Source organism: Astatotilapia calliptera, chromosome 2, assembly GCF_900246225.1.
Source record: "Astatotilapia calliptera chromosome 2, fAstCal1.2, whole genome shotgun sequence".
Taxonomy (NCBI): domain Eukaryota; kingdom Metazoa; phylum Chordata; class Actinopteri; order Cichliformes; family Cichlidae; genus Astatotilapia; species Astatotilapia calliptera.
In genome coordinates, this window is record NC_039303.1 from 35,112,855 (window position 1) to 35,134,912 (window position 22,058).

At 40.1% G+C, this 22,058-nt stretch overlaps 4 protein-coding genes across 5 annotated transcripts; 2 read left to right on the forward strand and 2 right to left on the reverse strand.

Annotated features, from left to right (window-relative positions):
* Window positions 1-438: 438 nt before the first annotated feature.
* zbtb33 (zinc finger and BTB domain containing 33) lies at window positions 439-6,303 on the reverse strand. 2 transcript variants are annotated; one of them, XM_026145890.1, is made up of 2 exons: window positions 5,808-6,303; window positions 439-3,689 (listed from the first exon to the last, which is right to left on the reverse strand). In XM_026145890.1, the coding sequence occupies exons 1-2, from the start codon at window positions 6,118-6,120 to the stop codon at window positions 1,837-1,839; spliced, it is 2,166 nt and encodes a 721-aa protein (XP_026001675.1). In that variant the 5' UTR covers window positions 6,121-6,303; the 3' UTR covers window positions 439-1,836. The 2 variants fall into 2 exon arrangements, with proteins under 2 accessions (XP_026001675.1, XP_026001682.1); XM_026145897.1 differs by lacking the exon at window positions 5,808-6,303 and adding an exon at window positions 5,437-5,729.
* A 911-nt stretch (window positions 6,304-7,214) lies between these two features.
* nkap (NFKB activating protein) lies at window positions 7,215-10,572 on the forward strand. The gene is made up of 8 exons (XM_026180592.1): window positions 7,215-7,865; window positions 8,139-8,219; window positions 8,575-8,639; window positions 8,727-8,822; window positions 8,910-8,952; window positions 9,038-9,235; window positions 9,695-9,844; window positions 10,162-10,572. Exons 1-8 carry the CDS (start codon window positions 7,402-7,404, stop codon window positions 10,334-10,336), a joined length of 1,272 nt encoding a protein of 423 aa, XP_026036377.1. The 5' UTR covers window positions 7,215-7,401; the 3' UTR covers window positions 10,337-10,572.
* Window positions 10,573-12,438: 1,866 nt separating this feature from the next.
* Window positions 12,439-13,651, reverse strand: ndufa1 (NADH:ubiquinone oxidoreductase subunit A1). Its single transcript, XM_026145947.1, has 3 exons — window positions 13,398-13,651; window positions 13,226-13,315; window positions 12,439-12,588 (listed from the first exon to the last, which is right to left on the reverse strand). Exons 1-3 carry the CDS (start codon window positions 13,497-13,499, stop codon window positions 12,568-12,570), a joined length of 213 nt encoding a protein of 70 aa, XP_026001732.1. The 5' UTR covers window positions 13,500-13,651; the 3' UTR covers window positions 12,439-12,567.
* Window positions 13,652-14,085: 434 nt separating this feature from the next.
* Window positions 14,086-18,576, forward strand: upf3b (UPF3B regulator of nonsense mediated mRNA decay). Its single transcript, XM_026145935.1, has 10 exons — window positions 14,086-14,622; window positions 14,820-14,926; window positions 15,013-15,119; window positions 15,277-15,375; window positions 15,555-15,665; window positions 15,748-15,791; window positions 15,867-16,055; window positions 16,142-16,299; window positions 16,775-17,090; window positions 17,168-18,576. The coding sequence occupies exons 1-10, from the start codon at window positions 14,512-14,514 to the stop codon at window positions 17,303-17,305; spliced, it is 1,380 nt and encodes a 459-aa protein (XP_026001720.1). The 5' UTR covers window positions 14,086-14,511; the 3' UTR covers window positions 17,306-18,576.
* The last annotated feature ends 3,482 nt before the right edge of the window (window positions 18,577-22,058 follow it).

The window sequence follows — 22,058 nt, forward strand, 5'->3', positions numbered from 1 at the left end:
TACTTTCTCAAGCAAAACCTTCATGGTTTAAAAAAAAAAAAAGACTGTGGTAAATTTAAATGTTCCCCACTGGTTTTGTTGGAATAAAAATGCTAAATCACACCCCAGAAAACATTTTTACAGGTGAACCAAAAGAAAATAAACCTTTATAACAAGATTTAAAGCCAAAGTCCTCACACAGCTGAGCTGCTAACCTTTCAGTACAAAAACAACAAGTAAATACACTCCCTTTTGAGCAAAACTACAGGATTTATCCATAAAACACTGTAGAATACATGCTACAAACTAGAAATGTGCAGTAGCACAAACAAGAAATAAACAGGCGCTGTTCTGTTTCTATACTGGCAGTGTGACCAATTTAAACTATGAGAAATGTTAACCTGCTGTCAAGAGCCCAAACTGGAGTGTAGCAAGCACAAAAACACACCACACATCACATACTGATGTTAATCTGTTTATTAAAAAGAAACCCTGCACGATGACATGACAAAGTACAGTTTCCCCTGTTAGTACTACTTGTACTAACCAATCACTACCCTCTGGCACAGTGAAAAACAGAGCGGAAAAGTTATAACAAAGAGTTTTCTGCCTGAATGCTAAGTGCTACAGCTATTGACTGTAATAAAGCTCAGTTTATTTCCATCCTATCGTCACACGTGTAGGAGAAATCTCCAGCCTTCTATATGTAGCTGGGCAGATTTTGCAATTTTAAATAAAGGGAAGTGACAAAGTAACAGAAATAAAAATAAACATAAACAATGTATTTAAAGGGGAACTATTAAGCTCATTTCCAGCTCCATGCTACAGTGGCTTTGCATGACTCGCGATACAAAATAATCCTTATTTATATACTCACATATCTTATACTGGGCCTTAGTCTGAAACAAGCTGATTAAGCTCCTCCTATATTAAGATTGGGGAGAGCCCCACTGGTGAGACACAGACCCACTGGACTGTGAACGATGAATGAATGAGATCCTTAGATTACATACCGACCCTGTTTAATACGAGCATCCCCTGCTGTAACCGTATATTTTCAAAAATCTTAACAGGTCCCCTTTAACAGACAGAAAGTTTCTTTTCCAGGCTGCTACAAAAATTAAATAACTGCATACCCAGGATGACAAAATACAAATATAATGAAATTCATAATCAACATTCTCTCGCACAGAATGAGATTTAAAAAAGAAACGGGAATGATCGGTCCTGAAAATTCATCATTTCATGTGTAATGTAACCAAAACTGGCTGCACATACACACAATAAGGCTTCATACATCACTTTAAATAGGTAACCCCATTTCCATTTCATTAAACAGGCCTCCGTTTAATGTCATTTCACGATTAAGGGAATGTAGCCTGTTGAAAAAATAAAACTGAAAAACAAAACAGCCGTTTCATTTGTGCTTCAGCTCATTTAGCTGAAATATTCTGGGCAATAAAGATACAGAGCACAGGTTTGAGCCAAGAAGAGCAATTTCTTTTTTTTTTTTTTTGCCTTTTCATTCATAAAAACTCTTCATTTCTATCATGTTTGAACCGCGTCCATTTCTGTGCTCACCTAATGTAAAAGATCATGGCCATTTTAAAAAAGCAGAGGAACATGAGAGGTACGGTCCCATTACATCGTTCACCATATAACTGAGCGCCACCAGCAAACTAGTACCTGTGTTATCACTACAGTATTAGTCCACTCATTTCAACTGACAGACTAATGAGACCGCACTGTACAGCTGAAACTATTGAGAATTGCGCAAAAATATTGTTGATGTAGAACCGAGGAGAAAGAGGGGCACCTAAAAGGCACATATAATAAAAGGAGTGGTGTCAGCTGTGCTTAGTAGTACTCTGCTGGACCCTGTGGAGGCGTGTTCATAGCTGTCTCCGGTTGTGCACGGCTGTTAGGCGCCATGTGAGCGTCGGGCTCAACGAAAATGTCGTCCCAGTTCAACATCCTGCTTTGGGTGGACGAGTGCATTGCTTCGCCGACTGAGGTTATGTGATGCACGCTGCCGTCCTCCGATATTACTGGGACCCCTGGCCCATCTGTAGTCCACGAGTACGACTTCATCTGCACTGTTTTACACGGAAGCAGGCGGTACAAGTTGTTGCCGCCGTCGTCTTTCTCCTTCCTCCCGCAAGGATCCTGATTGTGAACTTGCTTGCAGTGAGCGGAGAGTAACTGGTAGTTTATAAACATTTCATTGCACAACAAGCACTGGTACCTCCTCTCTCCTGTGTGGTGGATTTCATGTTTAGTTCTGTACTCGGCCAGGGCAAACACCTTGTTGCAATAACGACACGGGTACTTCTTTTCCCACGAATGGGTGTTGAAGTGACGGCGCAGACTTGGCAAACACACGTAGGGCCGCTTACAGACAATGCACACGTAGAAAGTCTTTCCATCCATGATGAGCTCGTAGTGGTCCTCGAGCTCCGTTTTGGTCCTCTTCTTGTTTGGTCCTGCCTTGGGTGACACGGGTGTTTTTTCGAAGGGTTTCAATGGTGTCGCCATAAAAGCTCTCTTCCCTTTATTGGCTTTGGAGCCTCCTTCGCCTGGATCTTCTTTCACCGGGACAATGTCATACGTATTTTCTCCAATATTGGCATACACCTTGCAGCCTGACGAAATAGAGTCGATTTCCGTGGCTGTGCTGAGCGTCACTGTCTTTTTACCCGTTATAGCAGATTTGGGAACATTTGTTTGAAGTGTCGAACTTTCCGATAAATCAGAGAGTCTTATTTTGAAGTCCCCCTGCTGAGATGAAGTAGACACTTGCTTCTTGTGGACTCCCATTATGTCGCTGTTTTCAGGGGGCTGAGAGGCACTCGATGGCTCTGGGGTCAAACTGCTTGTTCTGGCTGGTGTTGTGGGAGCACTTCCTGAGTAAACTCTGGCAGGGGAAGACGAGTTGTTGGAGCTGCTGTCCGGGCTCTGTAGAGGGCTGCTGTCTATTAAAATTGGTTTAGGACAGCTGATGCTGGGAGGATTTGAAGCAGATGGTTTCGAGGGAGTGGTAGCTTTGTCTTTGCATTCTGAAACTGCATGATTTGATTCTACATTTTGGCTTGACGGGACATTTTCTGAATCCATTTTCTCCAAATCAATGACTTCACCACAGCCGACCACTTTGTTCTGACTATCTGTTTTCGAGACAAACAGAACGTCGCTGTCCGAGTCCTCCTCGTTATCCGCAGGCTTGTTTACCTGATTGAACTCCTCCGCAGATATTGAGAAGGACTCTGTGATGATCGGCATCATCTCTGTAGATGAGTCACTTTTGCTTTCTGCCTCCTTAGACAAACCAGGAAGGCCCTTAACTTGTGATAATGGTGAACCCAAGTTTGCAATGAACTTTACTCCCAGTATCTGCCCGGCATTGATGAGCTCTTCGAGCATGTCAGAGCGGACTCTGACAATCTTAGAGCTGTAAATATAGTTGAGAATCTGCTCAAAGATCTCAGGCCTGATGAAGCTTAGTTCAATCACTTGCCCAGCCACGGTAAACAGCTGGTGGAAATACGTACTTGAGGCAGACAGGATAGTTTTGTGAGCTCTGAACTTCCTGTCCTGTATAATGATGGTGATATCGCAAAATAATCCGTGGCTCCGCTGCTCATTCATGTTCTTCAGCACAGCTGCTGAGTACTGTGTGTCGGTCGCAGATATCAGCTTCAGACTCGGCATGTCTACAGAGAAAAAGCAAATCATAATCAAACCTGTGAATGCACAACAACGTGAAGCAAGTAACATTTATTCATATCCAAAGCATTTTTCATAGAGTCAACAATCACTAAGTACTAAATAAAAGGAAATGCACAAAAAAGTTTTTATTTAAAGAAATAGAACTACAATTAAAAAATAAAAGTTAAGTGGCATTAAAAAAAATGAAACTAAGATAAACAAAGTACAGGTTCATTTTTAGATTTAAATTGAATATTCACATTTTGAGTAATTTTTAACTTAATAAGCAACTATATTTGGTCGGTTTTTATTTTATTTTCCTGGTTTCTTACCGTTTTCTTCCTAAATTTTGGGATAAATAAAGTTGATCTTATCATATTATTATATCATGTCTTAATTATAACGTGCCACCATGCAGAGCAATGTGAGTTACACAAGTTATGTCAACAGATAGTAAAAGAGCTGGCTCAAATTCAGTTTTGCCATTTCCTGCATTTCCAGTTCTAACAGGAACATCAAAACAACCCAGAACAATACATGAGGAGGTTCAGCCTGAATCATGGCTCATGTTTTGGTATAGCTAGAGTCATGGTGGTCTAGGAGCTATAGGGCCCTTTTTTTTGGGATAGAAACAGTTCACTCATTGGTCAGTCTGTTAACTCAGCATCTGCAGGCGACTGTTTCAACTAATAATAATAAAAATAATAATAAATTGTTTATTGCTTGATAAACTGAATAATGGAAAAAGGAGAGAAAGTGGGACACTGTATAATATAAAAGAGTATAGTTGAAAAACTAATGTTTAAGCTAACACTTTACACTGCTACTACAATGTCTTCCAAATATTACAAACTAAAGGCATCTTGTTCTTTTTGCTGATTCCATTTGAGGTCACTATGACCCACTCTTACTGTATCCTTGCATCTTCCTGTACTACATTAATGAATCTTCTGTGGTCTTCCTCTTATCCTCCTGCCTGGCAGCTCCACATCCAGCAGTCTTTGTCCAGTATATCCACTAACCTTCCTATGCACAAGTCCCTCTGACATACTAATTTCTAATTATGGCAAAATCTTCCACTCTGCCACCTCCAGCTTGGCCTCCTATATTTTTGTTAGTGGATTTATTTATGCACATAAAAAAATATCTTAATATAGTTCTTGGTATCCAGGGTGGGTTTTTTAGTTTAGCTATTATCGGTTTCAGTGTTACGTTTGTGTCTTTTTTACTCACTGTATTATAGGAGATATACATTTTGGCAGTTTAGATCATGTATTATAATTTCAGTCACAGGCAAGTGAACATCTTCTCCTTAGCAAAGACTAAACCTAAAGTGATCATCTGTATGTTTTTAGTTTAGTTTTTGTTAATTATAACCTTGGACAGCATAATTCCGTTTCTGTGCACACATTGTCAGACATGCTAATTACGTTAGCCTGGCAACAAAAACAAAACCGTCCCTTAGCTGGTGCTAGGTAAACGTTAATTTGCGGGACATTTTTAGCCTCTTGTGACACCAAGGCAGATTGAGGAACATATTAAAAAGACATTAAGGGGGTATTAATGCAACACTGAGAGCGCAATTATTATCTCTACTGAAGCTTTTAAGACATCTATTGCTAACAAAGGTAGCACCGTTTCCTCCTTAATGAATCGCGGCCCGCTGTTTAGCATACTATTAGCATGCCTCTAGTAGAATAGAGGCCAAATCGAAATCCTCTCTAACAGGAGCGTTAAATTGATGAGGTTTACCTGCAAACCTTGATGATTTTGTCAGGAGTGAGCAGGGTGGCAGCCGGCGGCGGCGGATATGTTAATGAACGACAAACAATGGCTAACAACAACAGAGAGCCTCACTTTTCATTCTCAGCCACCAGGAGTCGCAGTCGTAAGCGATTATAAGCATTCAAATGCAAACTATGTGGCTTTAAAGTACATTTAAAAACATCGTCCTAGCTTCATATAAATACAAATAAAGCTCAGTTCTGAGGTTATTTCAACTGGAAACTGTTTACTTTTTGCACGCCGGTTAGCAGCGCGATAACTGCCGGTTCACAAGTCTCGCCTTCAAAATAAAAGCTCACAACGGTCACGGGTGAATAAACGGTCAATTGAATAAGTACCTGCAGAATAGCGTTTGAATTCATCCTCTCTTTTTAGGCTGGAAGCCGGCGGTGAAAGGCCGTTGAACTCTCTCTGAAGTTGATCGTACATCATCTTCCTCTTCTGGCCCTGGTATGGGTTATACTTTTCCGCGTGTTTTGCGTCGTAGTGCCTCTTCATATTGAACTCCTTGAATAAAACCTTCTGCTTGCAGATCAGACATGTAGCAGTGGTTTCCAGTTCCGTGAAAAAGTACTCCTTTGCGCATTTCTCCTCCACGGGCTTGCTCACGGGTTCCTGTTTTCTTTTAACTTGAACTATAGAGAGCGACATCTCGACGTGCCGAGCTGCTCTGTTTCTTTGCTGCTAAAAAGACTCAAATTTAGTGAACACGCAGTCCAGTTTCCAGAGATGTTGAGTTGAGCAGTAGGAGACACGACCGTGTGTTGGTCGGTTAAACCTCGGTAGTTCCGGTGGCGCGTGAGCGCGTTGCGAAAAACCGGAAGTTGGGTTTTTCACAGTTTTTCACAGCCACAAAACTCTCGGACTACCCCGCGTCCCACCCCCCGCCCGACCTTGTAAATGCAAAATAAAATAAATCAATATTTTTTTTTGACCTGATATAAAATTAATGATTTTTTGTTTATTCATCCCATGTTTACCTGTGAAAAATAGGCTAACTAAAACAGAATTATTACTGAATTTTAAAAAAAAAATGTACAAAGAAAAATTTTCAAACATTTTGGAAATTTCTATTTTTATTCTTTGGTTAAATGTTTAAATTGTAATGCCTACTCTAAAATGATTAAATCTGCCCCTGACAAATCTCCCCTCATATTAGTGATTAATTAATCTAAAGCTAAAACAGAAAGTAATAAAAAGTAAACTCCAGCTTAACATTTGGAAAAAAATAAAAAAGATATCAAAACCACCTAAGAAATTATATATTTTTTATAGTTGTTACTGTTGCTATGAATTTAGAATAAAAAAAATTAAGAACAGCCTATTTTTTTTCTTTACATAGTGATTATATTATACACTTCAGTATAATTCATACCGTATTTCGTTTTTCACAATACATATTTATCAAGAGTACACAGTATACACAAATTAAATTAGTTATGCTTTCCTTCTCAGTTTTGTCATCTGAAAATACTGACATGCACATAAACTGTCTACAAGTATACATGCAGGAATTGTTAGCAAATATTTCCCTATAAAACTATTCAAAAAAAACTTAAAGAAAGTATAAGCCAAAGAAACATAGATAAATATCCTAAATTAATCTGACTGGTTTTACTGGGACTTATTCCATACATATTGCTAGTAATTATGCAAGTTTTGAGGATTTTTTCTTTTTTACATTATTTTAATGCAAGAAAATTGTGTTATATCAATATGTTGGGAACTGTTCTCTATGACATCTGACGTCGGATTCTTTTTTGGGACGGACCAACCAGTACTTCCTGTTATTAAACGCTCTCTGCGTAGGGAGAAGAAGATAAACTGTGTGCGACATCTTTTAAATCTCCTCTTAGATACTGATTACTTAGATACTAATTACTTAATTACTTTTTACCCCGTCCTGTAGTGAGTCTCTCACGGTCAGAGGGCATGCCTCTGTCGGATCGATCGAGTTCTGACGGCGGCGGGGAGCCACGCAGTCCTCGGGCCCGTAGACCTCGGACCCGCTCCCGCAGTCGCCATCGCAGCGGCAGTCGCCATCGCAGCGACAGCCGCGACCGTAGCTTGTCTCCGGACAGCTTCGGACCCAAACTTCCTAAGCCACGCAACCGTGAGAGGGAGCGAGAGGAACGCGAGCGTCGATTCAAAGAGGCCAGAAACATTAGACGGATCCGCATAGGAAGTCCTCATCGTAGCCGCTCCAGGTCCAGATCCAGATCAAGATCAAGGTCCCGATCCAGAGAGCGCCATAACAACAACAACAACAGCAGCCACAACCACAGCAACCACTGGTCCGAGCCTCCGGGAAAACACGGCGGCCTCAAAGATGATTATTACTACGAGCAGCAGAGGGACGACGCTCAGCGGCAGAGACAAGAGGCTTTTATCGCCAGGTATGAAAAGTCTAACATCACTGTGAAAAGCTATCAAAGCCTGAACCCTGCAATTCCCATAATACAAATCAGTCCTCAGGTACACGAGCCTATTGGTGCATTTTATGACGTGCCACCACTTCAGATGAACAGTCCTCTGGAGGTGGAGGACTCGTCAATGCATCTGTTACCAAAAACCAAACGGATGGAAGCCGTCCTCTTTTGATTTGCTGCTAATCTAAGTGTAGTTTGACATTTCAGTTAAAAACACGTTTTTGCAAACTTGTGTTTTAGGCGCCTGCAGGAGAGGGAGAGGATCGGTGAGCTGGGTTGTCCTGAAGTTTGGGGATATTCACCCAGAGTGAAAGAGCCAGAGTAAGTGAGGAACATACTGTTAATTTTGTGTTGGGTTTGTGGAGACACATGTCTTTAAAACTGCATTTATTTGTAAAAGTTTTTTTTAATTAAAACTGTCTTAAATTCTGTGTGTCTTGGTCTTAGATGTTTTTAGTCTCATCACCGTAAGAGTTTCTGTTTCGCAATGACTTTGTTTTAACCAATTTTTCCACCTTTTAAATCTTACTTTTCCTGTTAAATTTTATTTAAGCAGTTATTTAAAAGGTCTTGATGTGTCATACCTGTTGGCGCCCTGGCAGAGACATCAGGCGTTGTTCTGTCTTATTTTCAGGTATCAAAAATTCTTTTCTGTATTTTTTTTCACCTCCATCAGCTCCGATGAGTTCACACCAGTTGAAGAAGACGAGAAAAACAGCAGTTCAGAATCAAGCACAGAAGGTACACAGAGTGTGGACACACATAAATTACAGCAATCCAACATTTTCTGTGAATTTATAACAAACCCATTCTGTCTGTTATTATCAGAAGAGAAGAAGAAGAAAAAGAAAAAGAAGAAGAAGTCCAAGAAGAGAAAGAACAAAAAGCACTCAGAGGACAGTGAGCTTGAATCAGATTCGGATGGTAAGATGAACGAAAAGCACCCTTTTTTTGTTTTGTTTTTTCTCTAATCAGATTCATCAGTTTAACTGTCTTGTTTTTGTGTTTCAGAGGAAGAAATAAAGAAGAAGAAAAAGAAAAAGAAGAGCAAAAAGTAAGTTCTGATACGAAGCTGTGCATCAGCTCTGTTGACGTGGTAACAGCCCATTTGACTAACCAAGCATCCTGTTTCCCGTCAGGTCTAAGAAGTCCAAGAAGAAGAAGGCGAAGAAAAGCCGGAAGGAGTCCAGCAGCGACTCCAGCAGCGAGGCCTCAGAGGACGAAGAGGAGGAAGATCCCAATGGGGTGATGTGGGTGGAGAAAACCTCCATGGATGAGCATGTGGTCGGCCCCGAAGCTCCTCTCACTCACATGTCTCAGAACGATCGACCTTTGGAGTGAGTCACTGTTCGGGGTTAATTCCTGCATTAACAAACTTAAAGAGAAAAGCATCTAACCCTAATGTAGTTTGTGTTGAATTCCCAAACACAACTGCTGTTTACAGTGGAGTGTACCTGTACAGCACAGTACAGAAAACTGATTAAATGTCTGAAAACAGAAAAAATAACAGAGGTTACGTATTTTCAAACTTGCTTGCTAAACGGTGAGCTTGAAGACTGGGATTTTTTTTTAAAAAGTGATAGTAGAGTTGACTTTATTGAAGATTGCTGATAATTGATTGGGTCTTTCAGTTTTATTTAGGCTATAAAAAAAATAGAAATCACCGTGATTCAGTTTATCAGATGTGACAAAATAAGACAGACTCTGTTAAACATTTCCACCACACAACTTGTCTAAATCATTTGGCAGAATTTTTGATAAAAGCTTCTTTTTCTTTTTTTTCCTCCTTCCTCCAGTTTCGGTCACGCCCTGTTGCCAGGTGAAGGTGCTGCCATGGCAGAGTACGTGAAAGCTGGCAAACGTATCCCAAGAAGAGGAGAGATCGGTCTCACCAGCGATGAGATCGCAAACTTCGAGAAGTCTGGTTACGTCATGAGTGGCAGCAGGTACGTAATATTTAGAAAATGGACATTTTTCATGAAAAATTAGGTCAGCTGACTGCCTGAATATACTGAACGATCAGGTTTTTCTATCAACAGATATTCCACGATCTGCATTACATCTTATCTTTTACAGAAACATACTTGTTTTTCCCCTAGGGGAAAAAGAGCTGATTGCTTTAAATGTTGTTTAATTTCTTTACTAATCTCTGCACATTGTAACATTTGCTTTAGCTTGTGCTCTAGGCTGGGTTGAGTTGAGCAGATCCAGAAGCGTGTTCAGCTTTTCTTCCTGTAATACTGACAAATTTTTCGCCCCGCAGACATCGTCGTATGGAGGCCGTGCGTCTGAGAAAGGAAAACCAGATCTACAGCGCAGACGAAAAGCGAGCCCTGGCATCGTTCAACCAGGAGGAGAGGAGAAAGAGAGAGAGCAAGATCCTGTCGAGCTTCAGGGAGATGGTGTACAGGAAAACCAAAGGCAAGGAGGAGAAGTGAACGACCAGTTTGTCTCCTGTTATTGGAACCTTTACTCTTTGTTTGGTGACCTGAGGTGTAAAGCTTTTTTTTTTTTCCTCTCAGTTTGAACTGAGTGTACAGTGCAGAAGTGTTTTAACTGTAAAAATTGTGTCTGAGAAGTTTTCAGTTGTATTCTCCTTCCCTTTTCTATCCATCTCTTGTAAATCTTTTCAAATGCTCCCAACAAGAATGTTAAATAAATTTTCACTATCATATCTTGTTGCCATTTTAATATTTCTTTCTGTTTTTGCCGGGAGTTCTACTATAAGTGATAAATGCATCAAGAGTAGAAAACAATTTAGGAAAAAAAGAGCAGTTTGTAGTATTATTGTTTTTTAAAGTGCAGGAGGTCCTCAGACTGAGTGAACCACTTAAATAAGGCCTTTTTCTTTTAAAACTAAGTAACTGATCTTTTTTTTTTGTGAAGAGTTAATTGTAGCATATTTAAGAAAGCTTGGCAACAATGTTACCTTCAAACTCTGAATATTTAAAATAAACATTTGCCAGTATTTTTGAGCAAATATCTGAGCAAATAGCTTCTTAAGAACAGAAAGGAACCACGTGAAAATTTCAGTACTTAAAAAAAAAGTTTGAGCTGTGTTGTAAAGTACAGCCAAATCAATTTTACAGCCACTCCAAGACCACAGTCTAAAGCAAAAGTCTGCTTCTTTGTTCCAAGCATTTTCTTTTTCATTTCAAAATATGTATCAGATATATACTGCCGGGCCAAAAAAAAAAATCACTTAAACGTTTAAACGTTTGATGAAATCAAATCAAAGAAAAACAACAGTAGAACTCAGGGCTATGTTTAATAGCATTTCCACACGCACAATGCGAAGAGAACTCAAGGGATTGGGACTGAACAGCTGTGTAGCCATAAGAAAGCCACTAGTCAGGCAAACTGGAAAAAAGGGTTTCAATTTGCGAGGGAGCATAAAGATTGGACTCTGGAGCAAAGGAAGAAGGTCACATGGTCTGATGAGTCCAGATTTATCCTGTTCCAGAGTGATGGGTGCGTCAGGGTGAGAAGAGAGGCAGATGAAGTGATGCACCCATCATGCCTAGTGCCTACTGTACAAGCCTGTGGGGGCAGTGTTTGGTCTGGGGTTGCTTCGGTTGGTCATACAGCAGCAGTATGTTCTCCAAGAATGAGGTCAGCTGACTACCTGACTATACTGAATGACCAGGATATTCCATCAATGGTTTTTTTCTTCCCTGATGGCACGGGGATATTCCAAGATGACAATGCCGGGATTCATCTGGCTTGAATTGTGAATTAGTGGTTCTGGGAGCATGAGACATCATTTTCACACATGGATTGGCCACTCCAAACCTTAACCTCCTTGAGAATCTTTGGGATGTGCTGGAGAAGGGTTAGCGCAGCAGTCACAATCTACCATCATCAATGCAAGTTCTTGGTGAAAAATGAATGCAAAACTGGATGGAAATAAATCTTGTGACATTGCAGAAGCTTATCAAAACAATGCCACAGCGAATGCAATTGTTTCAGCTTCTTTAACGTCATTATAGTACATCAGTGGTCAATGTACATTTACTTCATCTGTTTTTTAAAACCTTTATTTATTTACGAGTTGAAAGTCTTGTGACTTCTAAGGTGTTTTTCACTTGTGCAATTTCTAAAAATTGCTAATACAGAATTATTGTATTTTTTTTCTTACAGGGGATTTTTTTCCCACAGCGTTTCATTATTGCTTGTTTATATGAACATTTTTGTAAGCACAAGGAGGACAGTAATAGAAGTTTTTTTTAAAAAACATATTTGTAAAAAACTGAAAGACATAATTGAACTGTATTGAAAAAAATGTATGGATTAAGATCACGTCTTTTTGTTTTGTTTAACAGTTATTTGTTGAAGCCACTCAGAACAATAAAGTTAGTTACAGTTAATGTGATGCTGCAGAAATTGTATTACAGCTAAATGATAACAGCAGGTACTGTTATACATCTCAAGTCCAGTAAACCTGTCAACATTTAAGCAGATATAAAAAAATAAATAAATAATAGTAACTGCACTCCTCCTTCTGTTACTGGTAGAAATCAATATAAGAAGCCTCACAAGATTCCCAGTGTGTGGAAGAGTTTAATCACCCATCTTAAAAGACTGAAAAACACAAACAACTGAATGTTAAATATAATCTTTTAATGTACAACAAAGAACTTTCTTCTCCCGGGTCTCTCCAGGTTCCTCGTCAGTGGATGTTCTCAAGTCCCTGGTGAGAAAAAGAGAAACAAATAAGGATTAAACGTAGTTATACATGAGCAGCCATTGTGTTCATTTAAGCTAATAACTCATTTTGTGGACTTTTTAAGTCTCCTTTTATGCTCTACACATGACTAACACCCCCATCGCTGCCTGTAAATCCTCAGTATTTTACAAAGTTGATGGATTTTGGTGATACCTGATGACCGAGAACAAAGAAGACCACCGTGTGGTACTATATGAGGCTATAGTATGGCATCTGGTTATTTAGCAGAGAGCATATGGGATGATCAGTTTGCATAATTATATAGTTTAGGTTAAAGTATCATTATAGGAGACAATTGGATAAAAATTATTTCTGTGATGAAGTTATAGCCATTTGAAAACGCACCTATGTATAGATGCACCCCAGATCCTGCAAATGTGCTACCAAGAGTGCCTCCATGAAACGACTAACTGAAACAAACCTAGGGTTTTGAAAGTGCACCGTATTTGCACATACTGTTTTTTATGAGACTGTGCACACTACTGTCGGGTAGTTTAAGCGATTTTTATATTTATATGCAGTTGTAGTCTCAGGGGAAGGCTGTAAGTTGCACACTTTGCTATTCATTAGCATTACTTATTATGGGCAGAGGGAAGCTAACCTTGGAGTCAAAGTAGCGTCCGGTTCCTGACACTCGCTTGTCTCTGTCCATGAGATACCACTGCCACGGAACCCGAGCAATCCTTTTCTCCTGCGGGGGAAAAACACACTCTTTATAATCCAGCAGTCTGGTACACAACACGAGAACCTGCTGCCAGCGCCTGCGTCCTCACCTTTCCTCCGTTAGTGAACTTGTGGATCTGCGCGGTGGCGACACCGGGGATGATCAGACACACGGTCATGATGCCGAGTCCGGGCAGAATTTCATACCACATGATTACAGCGTCTAACTGTCAGGGGACAAAGAGCAACTTCGAGGACAACAAAGTTGCCCCAAACCTACCTAACGCTGTTTATTTATCCCAGAAAGTAGCAAAATGTCGACCGTCAGCACGACCTACGTTCCTCTTCCAGGACAAGATAATAACTTCCTGTTGAAGAATTTCAAGATAAAATACTTCAATTCAACAATTCATTTTGATCGTAAATTTAAATCGATGATTACTTGATTAAATTATCCTTTTACTGTCAAAAGACGAAACCGATCGGACATGGATATGTTGGGAGGAAAAATAGTGGTAAAAATTCTATAATAATTCAAATTATATGTTAATTGTTTTTTATGGACACTTGTCATTGGAAAAAAAAAACGTACAAATGTTTGTTTAGCTATTTATAGGTCAACGTTTCGCTATTTCTTTATTATCTCAAAAATTTTAGTTTAGAGTTAGTCTGTCTCCCCCCCGCCCCAAAAAAAATCGACTTAAAAGCACGAAATTTTTAATTATGCACTCTTTTTAAAAAATCCTGATTTATTTAATTTCCTTTCGTTCGTTTGTTTTTTTGTTTTTTTGTTTGTTTTTTTGTCTAGAAATCCCCAAACACGACGTTGTTAAAACAAACAAACAAAAAACCCACGAACTCAACCGTGTGAGCTTTTAAATTGAAGTGTATCTGAAAGGCGGAAGCTCTTTTTGGCTCATGCTAGCATTATTTCTTTCTAACATCATTAACTAACCTTTCCGAATAATTCCTTTCAGGGACAAACTAATTAAGAATGTAAATAAAACAACACAAAATATATTTTAGTTATTAAATTAATTGCCTAGGCACAATTGAGTTCATGTGCAGCGCCCCACTCCGGCGCTGATACTGAAGCGCAGCGCTAACCGTCAGTGAGGAAGTTCTAGTTACTTCGTTCACTAGCAGAGGCTAACTCGCTGAAAGGTAAACAAGTCAGCTGAATGAGATGAGACCCAAGTCCCGGATTAAGTAAAGTTTGCCGCAATGAAGGAAGACAAAGAAAACAATCGACCGAAGGAGAAAAGGGTGGAGATAAAGTGTGAAGATGGAGAAAAGACGGAGAAGTCCAAGGAAAAGAAGGAGGCCATGACAAAGGTAAAACTTGCTAGCTGCGTTAGCTCATGTTGCTATAAACCGCCAGGTTGATAAAATTGCAATATTTTTATGTTGTAGTGTTTTATCATCTTTCACGTGTATAATGATACAGTGCGCGTGAACTTAAGAAATCTGTTTATCAGCCCCAACTTTGTTCTCCGGACAATAACTTCACCTATGATTAAAAAAAAAAATAGATTGTGATCAGACGACTACCACCAAGTCTCACCAAAGAGGAGCTGGAGGAGCAACTGCAACCGCTCCCAGAGGTGGACTATTTGGAGTTCTTCTCTAACGACACGAGGTGAGTTTATCTGTAAAGATTCCCTCACTGTTAACAAAAGATAAATATACTCGTATATGTGTGACACATGTGTTTTCCTCTTTCAGCCTTTACCCTCACCTCTTTGCAAGGGCTTATATCAACTTCAGAAACCAAGAGGATATAGTCCTCTTCAGAGATCGCTTTGATGGATATGTATTCATTGACAGCAGAGGTAACAACACCCAGCACGCCCATGCGGGCGGTTTATCCTTCAAGCTCGGGTCCTCTACCAGAGGCCTGGGAGCTCATTCATATATATATATATATATATATATATATATATAAATAACCCGAAGTTTCATCTTTTTCCACATGATGTTTACGAACAGGTCAGGAGTATCCTGCCATTGTGGAGTTTTCACCTTTTCAAAAAACTGCCAAGAAAAGAAGTAAAAAAAAGGATGCAAAGTGTGGAACAATTGTCGAAGGTAAATATATTCACCCCTTGATAAATACAATTCATCTACTGTAAAACAGCATGTCAGAAAATAAGGAAAAGCATTATAGGTCCACTTTAAGTGCAATTTAGGAACACATATAAAGATACAGAAAAAGTAGTCTTGCTATAATCATTAATGTGTTTATTTGTGTTTCATTTGACTTTAAGATCCAGATTACAAAAGGTTCCTTGAATATTACAACGGGGACGACGAGAAGCTAACGTCTACACCTGAGATCCTGTTGGAGGAGATTGAGGCTAAATCAAAGGAACTCGTTGGTATGTTTCGCAGTCAAATACTGATAGTTTTCAAACAAACGCACTGCAGAATGAATAATTTTTATCATTTCCTTTGTTCAAGCTAAAAAAACAACTCCTCTGCTGGACTTCCTGAAGAATAAACAGGTAAATAAGTTCAGGTCGAGATGTGTATACATTGCTGAAGGCTGGCCTCACACATTTTGTTTTAATGTTCTTCAGAGACTCAGGGAGGAGAAGAAAGAAGAGCGAAGGAGGAGGGAACTCGAGCGCAAACGTCTGCGCGATGAGGAGCGTCGTAAGTGGAGGGAGGAGGAGAGGAGGAAACGCAAAGAGGCAGAGAAGATGAAGAAGCTCGAGAAACCGCTGGAGAAGGACAAAGACCAAGCTAAAGACGAGCCAAAGATAAAGGTGTGTGTGTGCAGTAGTTGAAAGAATAAGCTCAAAACTGTGTCCAACTTTCAGTACTTGATGCGTGTTTACTTTTTCTGTTGTAGCTCCTGAAGAAGCCAGAGAGAGGAGATGAAGGCAACCCGGAGAAGCCAAAAGAGAAGTCCAAGAAGCCAGAGAAGCCAAATAAAGAGGACAGATCTTTGGGAGGTTCTGATCATAAGAGACGTCAGAACATCGAGCACAAGGAGGATCGAGGAAGGAAGTTAGTTCATCACTCTTCTTTTAATTGTCCAAATACATTAACCTTCAACCCTCAAGTGAACAAGCTATTTTAGGTTGACCCCATTATATTTAATACCGGAATGATGTTAATGCCAGAGGAGGTTTGAGCTCTGTGGGTATTGAGCCAACAAAACATTGTTGACACTCTACTAGCCTCAGCTCTCTCTGACTTCACCTGATCTCTCTTTGTGGTTGAGTTGATGTGGTTATTTAATACTTCCACTCTGCAATAGCACTGCTTACAGTTGATTGTGGAAAATGTAGGAGTTCCACAGGAAGACTGTTGTTGTTATGTGTGTTGGTTGTTTGTTTGTTTTTGTTTTTTAAATAAATGTTTGTAAAGGCAGACTACATGGATTGCTACTTGATTTTAATTAAGAGGTGGCTCAATACTTACTTTCATATAATGAAAATGGTCCCTTATAGGTTCAGTCAAGCTTGTGCTTTTCCCACAGAGGGGACGAAGATGGGCGGAAGGAGTTTAGGGAGCGTGACACGGATCGAGACAGAGACCGAGAGCGCGAGAAGGAGCGTCGGCAGAAAGAGAGGGAACGCTTCAAGCGACAGGATGAGGAACGTCGGAGAAGAAGGGAACATCAGGATGGAGATAACTCCTTCAAGAAGCGGGAGGAGGAGGTTAAAAAAGATAAACCCTTGGAGAAGAAGAAGGGTGAAAACATGCCAGACTCCCCACACACTGAGAAGCCAGAGAAGCCTGCTAAGGACAACAAGAAGGAGGACGGTGGGAAAAGAGAGCGGCTACGGAATAAGGTAACTGCCCGTAGGTCTTAAATCATCACACGATTTCATCCAGTTGTGTTTCTGAGCCTGTTCTTTGTCTGTATCAGGACCGGCCTGCTATTCAGCTGTACCAGCCAGGTGCAAGAAGCCGCAACCGTGCTGCAGGAGGAGGAGCTGAATCCAACTCCGCTGACAGAAAGCCAGATACCGAGGCTAGGAAAGTGGCTGAGAAAGAAGACGACTGAGCAGATTTCTACCTGCAGCATTTTTACGTTTGGCGAAGAGAGAGGAGACAGGCCTGTGGGGCTCAGAGCAGCAGAGTGGCATCTGGAGGCCACGTGCAGCACAGCATCAGGGTCTCCCAGTCTCAGAGGCAGAGGTGTGATTGTGGAGCCTGTTAGTGCCTAAATGTGACCCTGTTTAGTTTTGTTTGATCAAAGAGGTAAACTTTGGAAAGAGTTTGGCTGTAGGGCACATTAGTGAAGCCAAAGCTTTCTTGGACCACATAAACTCAAAGTGACCTTACTTCAGTAGCGTTTCTCTGATGGAAAATGTGTGGTAGGCGCTGAAAACTTTAGCTTTCAACTTGTCTTTCATCTAAAACTCACTCAAACTTTCCAATCAGTCAGTATTTCTACATTGCAGAGCTCTACAGCATAGTTTCTACACTCCTTAATGATTTTCCTTTTGTAGCATTGGCACTTTCAGTTTGAAGTGTACACATAAAAATGACACCTTTGGCTCAATCCCAGCGTCCATGCTCACAAACCTTTGAGTTGTGCTTGTGTTAAATGTGTGAGGGCTACACGTTTTAACTCCTCCATGCACACCATCCTTAAGCCCAGTTTCTCCAGACTTTACCTTAGGGAACTATTCACAGTTCACAGGAAAAGCCAGCAAGTGAGAGGAGCAGCCACCCAAGAAGTCAACGCAATGCACTATATGCCTTATTACACTTTTTAAAAACGTATTATATTTCGACTAAATCAAGTAAATCCATTATATGACAGGTCGCTCTTGTCTCCTCTGTTAGATGGGAGCCTGGAACACAACAGATCAGACAGACCCTAGGCCACAATAATAGAAAACCTATTCTGGCTTTAAGGTTCCTGTTTATACCATTTTGATCCATGTTATACTCGCACACTCACATTACTGCTTTGAGGGTTTCATGTTTAGGGCATAGGGTTCGGCTTTACTCTGCTTGGATAGCCGTACAATTCATATATAACATGAACTGGCAGATATAATCTGCGCTTCTGTTATCTGGGATCAACTGTTTTCATTTCATTCAGTCAGTGACAAAGGAGAAACAGCCATTTTGACTAGACTGGCATGTAAAATTGGAGCTGACTCGACCAATCTGTGGCCTTTCCTCTTTTTCTAATCTCAAACTGTCCTTAAAACATTCATCTGCGATGCTCTAATCTGAATGCAGCATGGAAACATATCACTGCTGGTGATGCTAACATACTGTAGCCTCTTTTGACTACTAATAAAAGAGATCGTCACTAAAGTCTGAGTATCTTTTTTTTTTTTTAAGGTATGAAGTGATCCAGTATCTGGATTGTTGATCAGTCATAAGTGGGGGAAAAAGCTAACAACCTAGCAAATACTTTGATGTTGAGCTGTGTCTTTAGCTTGTGTGCAGTAGAAAGAGACGCCACACTTAGTCCTTTGAACTAAAGAAATAAACAATTGTCCATCAAAAGAAGTGTAAGAATGTTAATAAGGAACTCACGACCTTGTGCTTGGATATTACAGAATCAGCATAACTCAGTACAAAGTAAAATATTCACATTATAAACTCGTGGTAATGACACAGTTTACATGCAGATCTATCCCAGATTATTGTCTGCAGACAAAACAAAAGTAAGAATAAACAAAAGCCTTTTTTGGGGGGGTTATTATTTCGTTTATCCTGCAGGTTGGACCTGGAACATAACGACGCGGTTTGCCGTGAAACATTTAAATGAAATAGATTTGCATGAAAAAAAAAAAGTAGGTGTGCTTGGACTTTGCTGTGGACATCAGCAGCAGGAAGCAAGGATAAAAGCGAAGCAGCAGCACTTGGAGGTAATGCTACAGCAGCAGTTTTTCTTTGGGTGTTTCTTTTTTTTTAAAGCTGAACTTCAAACTGTGGGTTAGTGATGTGACATGACTGAAAGGCTCAGGTGAGAATGTGCTTCGGCTTCTTTCCTTCTTCCGTTCATGTTCACTTCAGCCAGAGAGGTGCTACTATGCACGGTGTACGAACCAGAAGGAAGTTGGCTCGGTGTTCGGAAGCTATTGTTACACTTACAGCAGCATAATGTGTTGTTTCCAGCTGGATTCATATTATTTCAGCTCACCTGTCTGGTATCGGAGCTTCATATGAGGTGTGTGAAAAGGGGCGGAAAAAGGAGAAAGTAGTGCGCCTATAAATGAGCCTGCAGGAGCCCAGGGACTCTGAAATAAAACCAGACTAGTGCAATTCAAATGGATAGATAACAACGATCCATTCTGTAGTGTTACACTGCATTTATCTCGTTTTCTTTGTTTATCTTATTTTTCTTCATGATTATTACCAGATGGATGCAGGTGAAGGCAAAATTACAACCTTTAAATGGGATAAGGAGGATTTGAAAAGTCAAAAAAGAACAACAAAGAGCCAAGGTGCTCCCAACCTGTGGAAAAAATGTCACGGCATCAGCGGTTATGTTAGAGACATGACTGTCAAGACTGCTTTGGTGCTCTTTCAAACAGGTGGTGTTGTCATTGTGCCATTGAACAAATGCTCATTCAATGGGGCAGCTCAGTTGGAACTGAGAATTTTTCACCAGTAAATGAGGCAAAGCGGCAGTTGGATGCAGAGACAACAGGGAGGGCAGAGAAAACTTAGAGGATTTATATCACAGTGAAGGAGAAGTCAGACGTTTGCTTCGTTCATTGTGGTCATGAATGTCAAGGTAATTTGGGGCTTTTTGTTATTTCTTGAGCTGTTTCTTTTTCCAGGGTGGAATGATTGTACAGCATACGACTTTAATAACTTAAAAACAGGAATTGGGATTTTCTCTAATCCACACACAGTAACAACTATATGGTATACACAGGATCAATGATGTAGATACACTCAAATCTTTTAATGATACTAGTAATAACTGGTAGTTTCTGTTTGCCAGCATAAAGCGGATTTATTTGACATCTTGATGCATGCTCAATCATCCAGGTAAGTAAATCTCCAAAAGTTGATTCTGTTCATCTGGACTTTTGGAGATTTATTTGACAGCACTCACTGGGTGGACCAATACTCAGGACAATTAAAAAGTTCAAAGAACTCAGTGAATATCTAAAAAGGAGAAATGTAGGTTTGCACAAATTGGGAATATGTCTTGGAATAATTTCTAAACAACTACAGTCAAGTTTTACATCTACATCCTGCTCCAAAAATCGACACGTTCAAGTTTGACCTAAAATTTGGAGCTGCCCACGTGGAAAAGCCAAATGCCTTCTGGAGAAAAGTTTTTTTCATGGTCAGACGAGACCAAGATTTGACTATTTGGCCACAGTAACAAGAAATACGTTCAGAGGAGTAAAGGTGATGTTTTCAAACCTGCTTAACAGCAGCTGTACCAAATGTGAATCATGGTGGTGGTAGCATCATGCTCTGGGGCTGTTTTGCTTCCAGTGATACTGGTACATTGCACAAAGTGGATGGAATAATGGAGGAGAGGACTACTTATTTTTCAACTTCGCCTCAAATCAACAGCTACATGGTTGAAACTTGAATACAGCAGGGTGCTCCAAGAGGACAATGATTCTAAACACACATCAATATTTGTTTTGAAATGGAAAAATCAGGATAACATTAAGCTTCTGGGCCTCAGCTCTATTGAAAATTTGTGGACTATGCTTAAAAGCCAGGAAACCAAACAATTTAAGTGAACTCTATCAATTCTCCTAAGAAGAGTAATCAAATGTCCAGCCAGAATAATGCCAGAAGCATCTGCTCGAGATGCAACTTGCTAAGGGACATTTAACTTAATATTGCATACTTCAGGATTAATGAAAATCCAAAATAAATTCAAACCCGTGCACCCAGTTCTTGTTTTTTAAGATCATTAAAGATGCTGTACAATGTTTTTACCTTGGAAAGAGATCAAGAAATCATTAAAAGCTCAAATTACCATGACATTCACAATGACTTCCACTGTAGCATAGCAAAATAAATAAAAATATAAATAAAACTCCTTTTCTCCACTTGTAGTTATGCTCCTACTTCTGTTTTTTTCTGTTTCTTCTCTAAAATTCATCTTAGGATTTGGTGAGTGACAAGCATCTGTATTATGTTGTCTGTGGTTTACTGAGTATAGACACCTGAGGCCAGCACTATGGCTTCACTGAGGCTAACAACAGCAATCAGGCTAAGCGATGACACAAAGGCAGTCATCAACTCCCAATCTCACAATGACGCTTTCACATGAAAGAGGCGGTGATGGTGGAATATGACCAAACACAAACAGGGACGTGTCTGCTGGCAGCATTGCGGCTCATATTACAAAAGAAAATACAACTTTTATCTTTGAAAATTTTTAAGAGGTTAAACACAGTGCAGGTTGGAAGCATGTAGCATGTCTATCCAAGCGGAAGCCAGGAAGAAAAACTGAAGAAAAAAAATGCCATTAAAACAACAGTGAATCTGGCAAATTAGAATAAGTGAAGAATGGATCAACCATCCAGTGCACAACAGAGGTGTGGAAGAGGGTGGAGCCAGGGTGGAATGGATGGAGACAGGTGTCAGGGTTCATTTCTGTTAGCAGGATCACAGCAAGAGTGAAAGGGAAGGTTTACAAGGTGGAAGTGAAACCTGCAAAGCTGGAGGTGACCGAGTTGAAGATTTTCACTGGGAGTGACAAGGATGGACAAGATTAGAAATGAGTACATCAGAGGGACAGCTCGGGTCAGGCTATTTGGAGACAAAGTTAGTGAGGCAAGTCTGAGATTGTTTGGACATGTGCA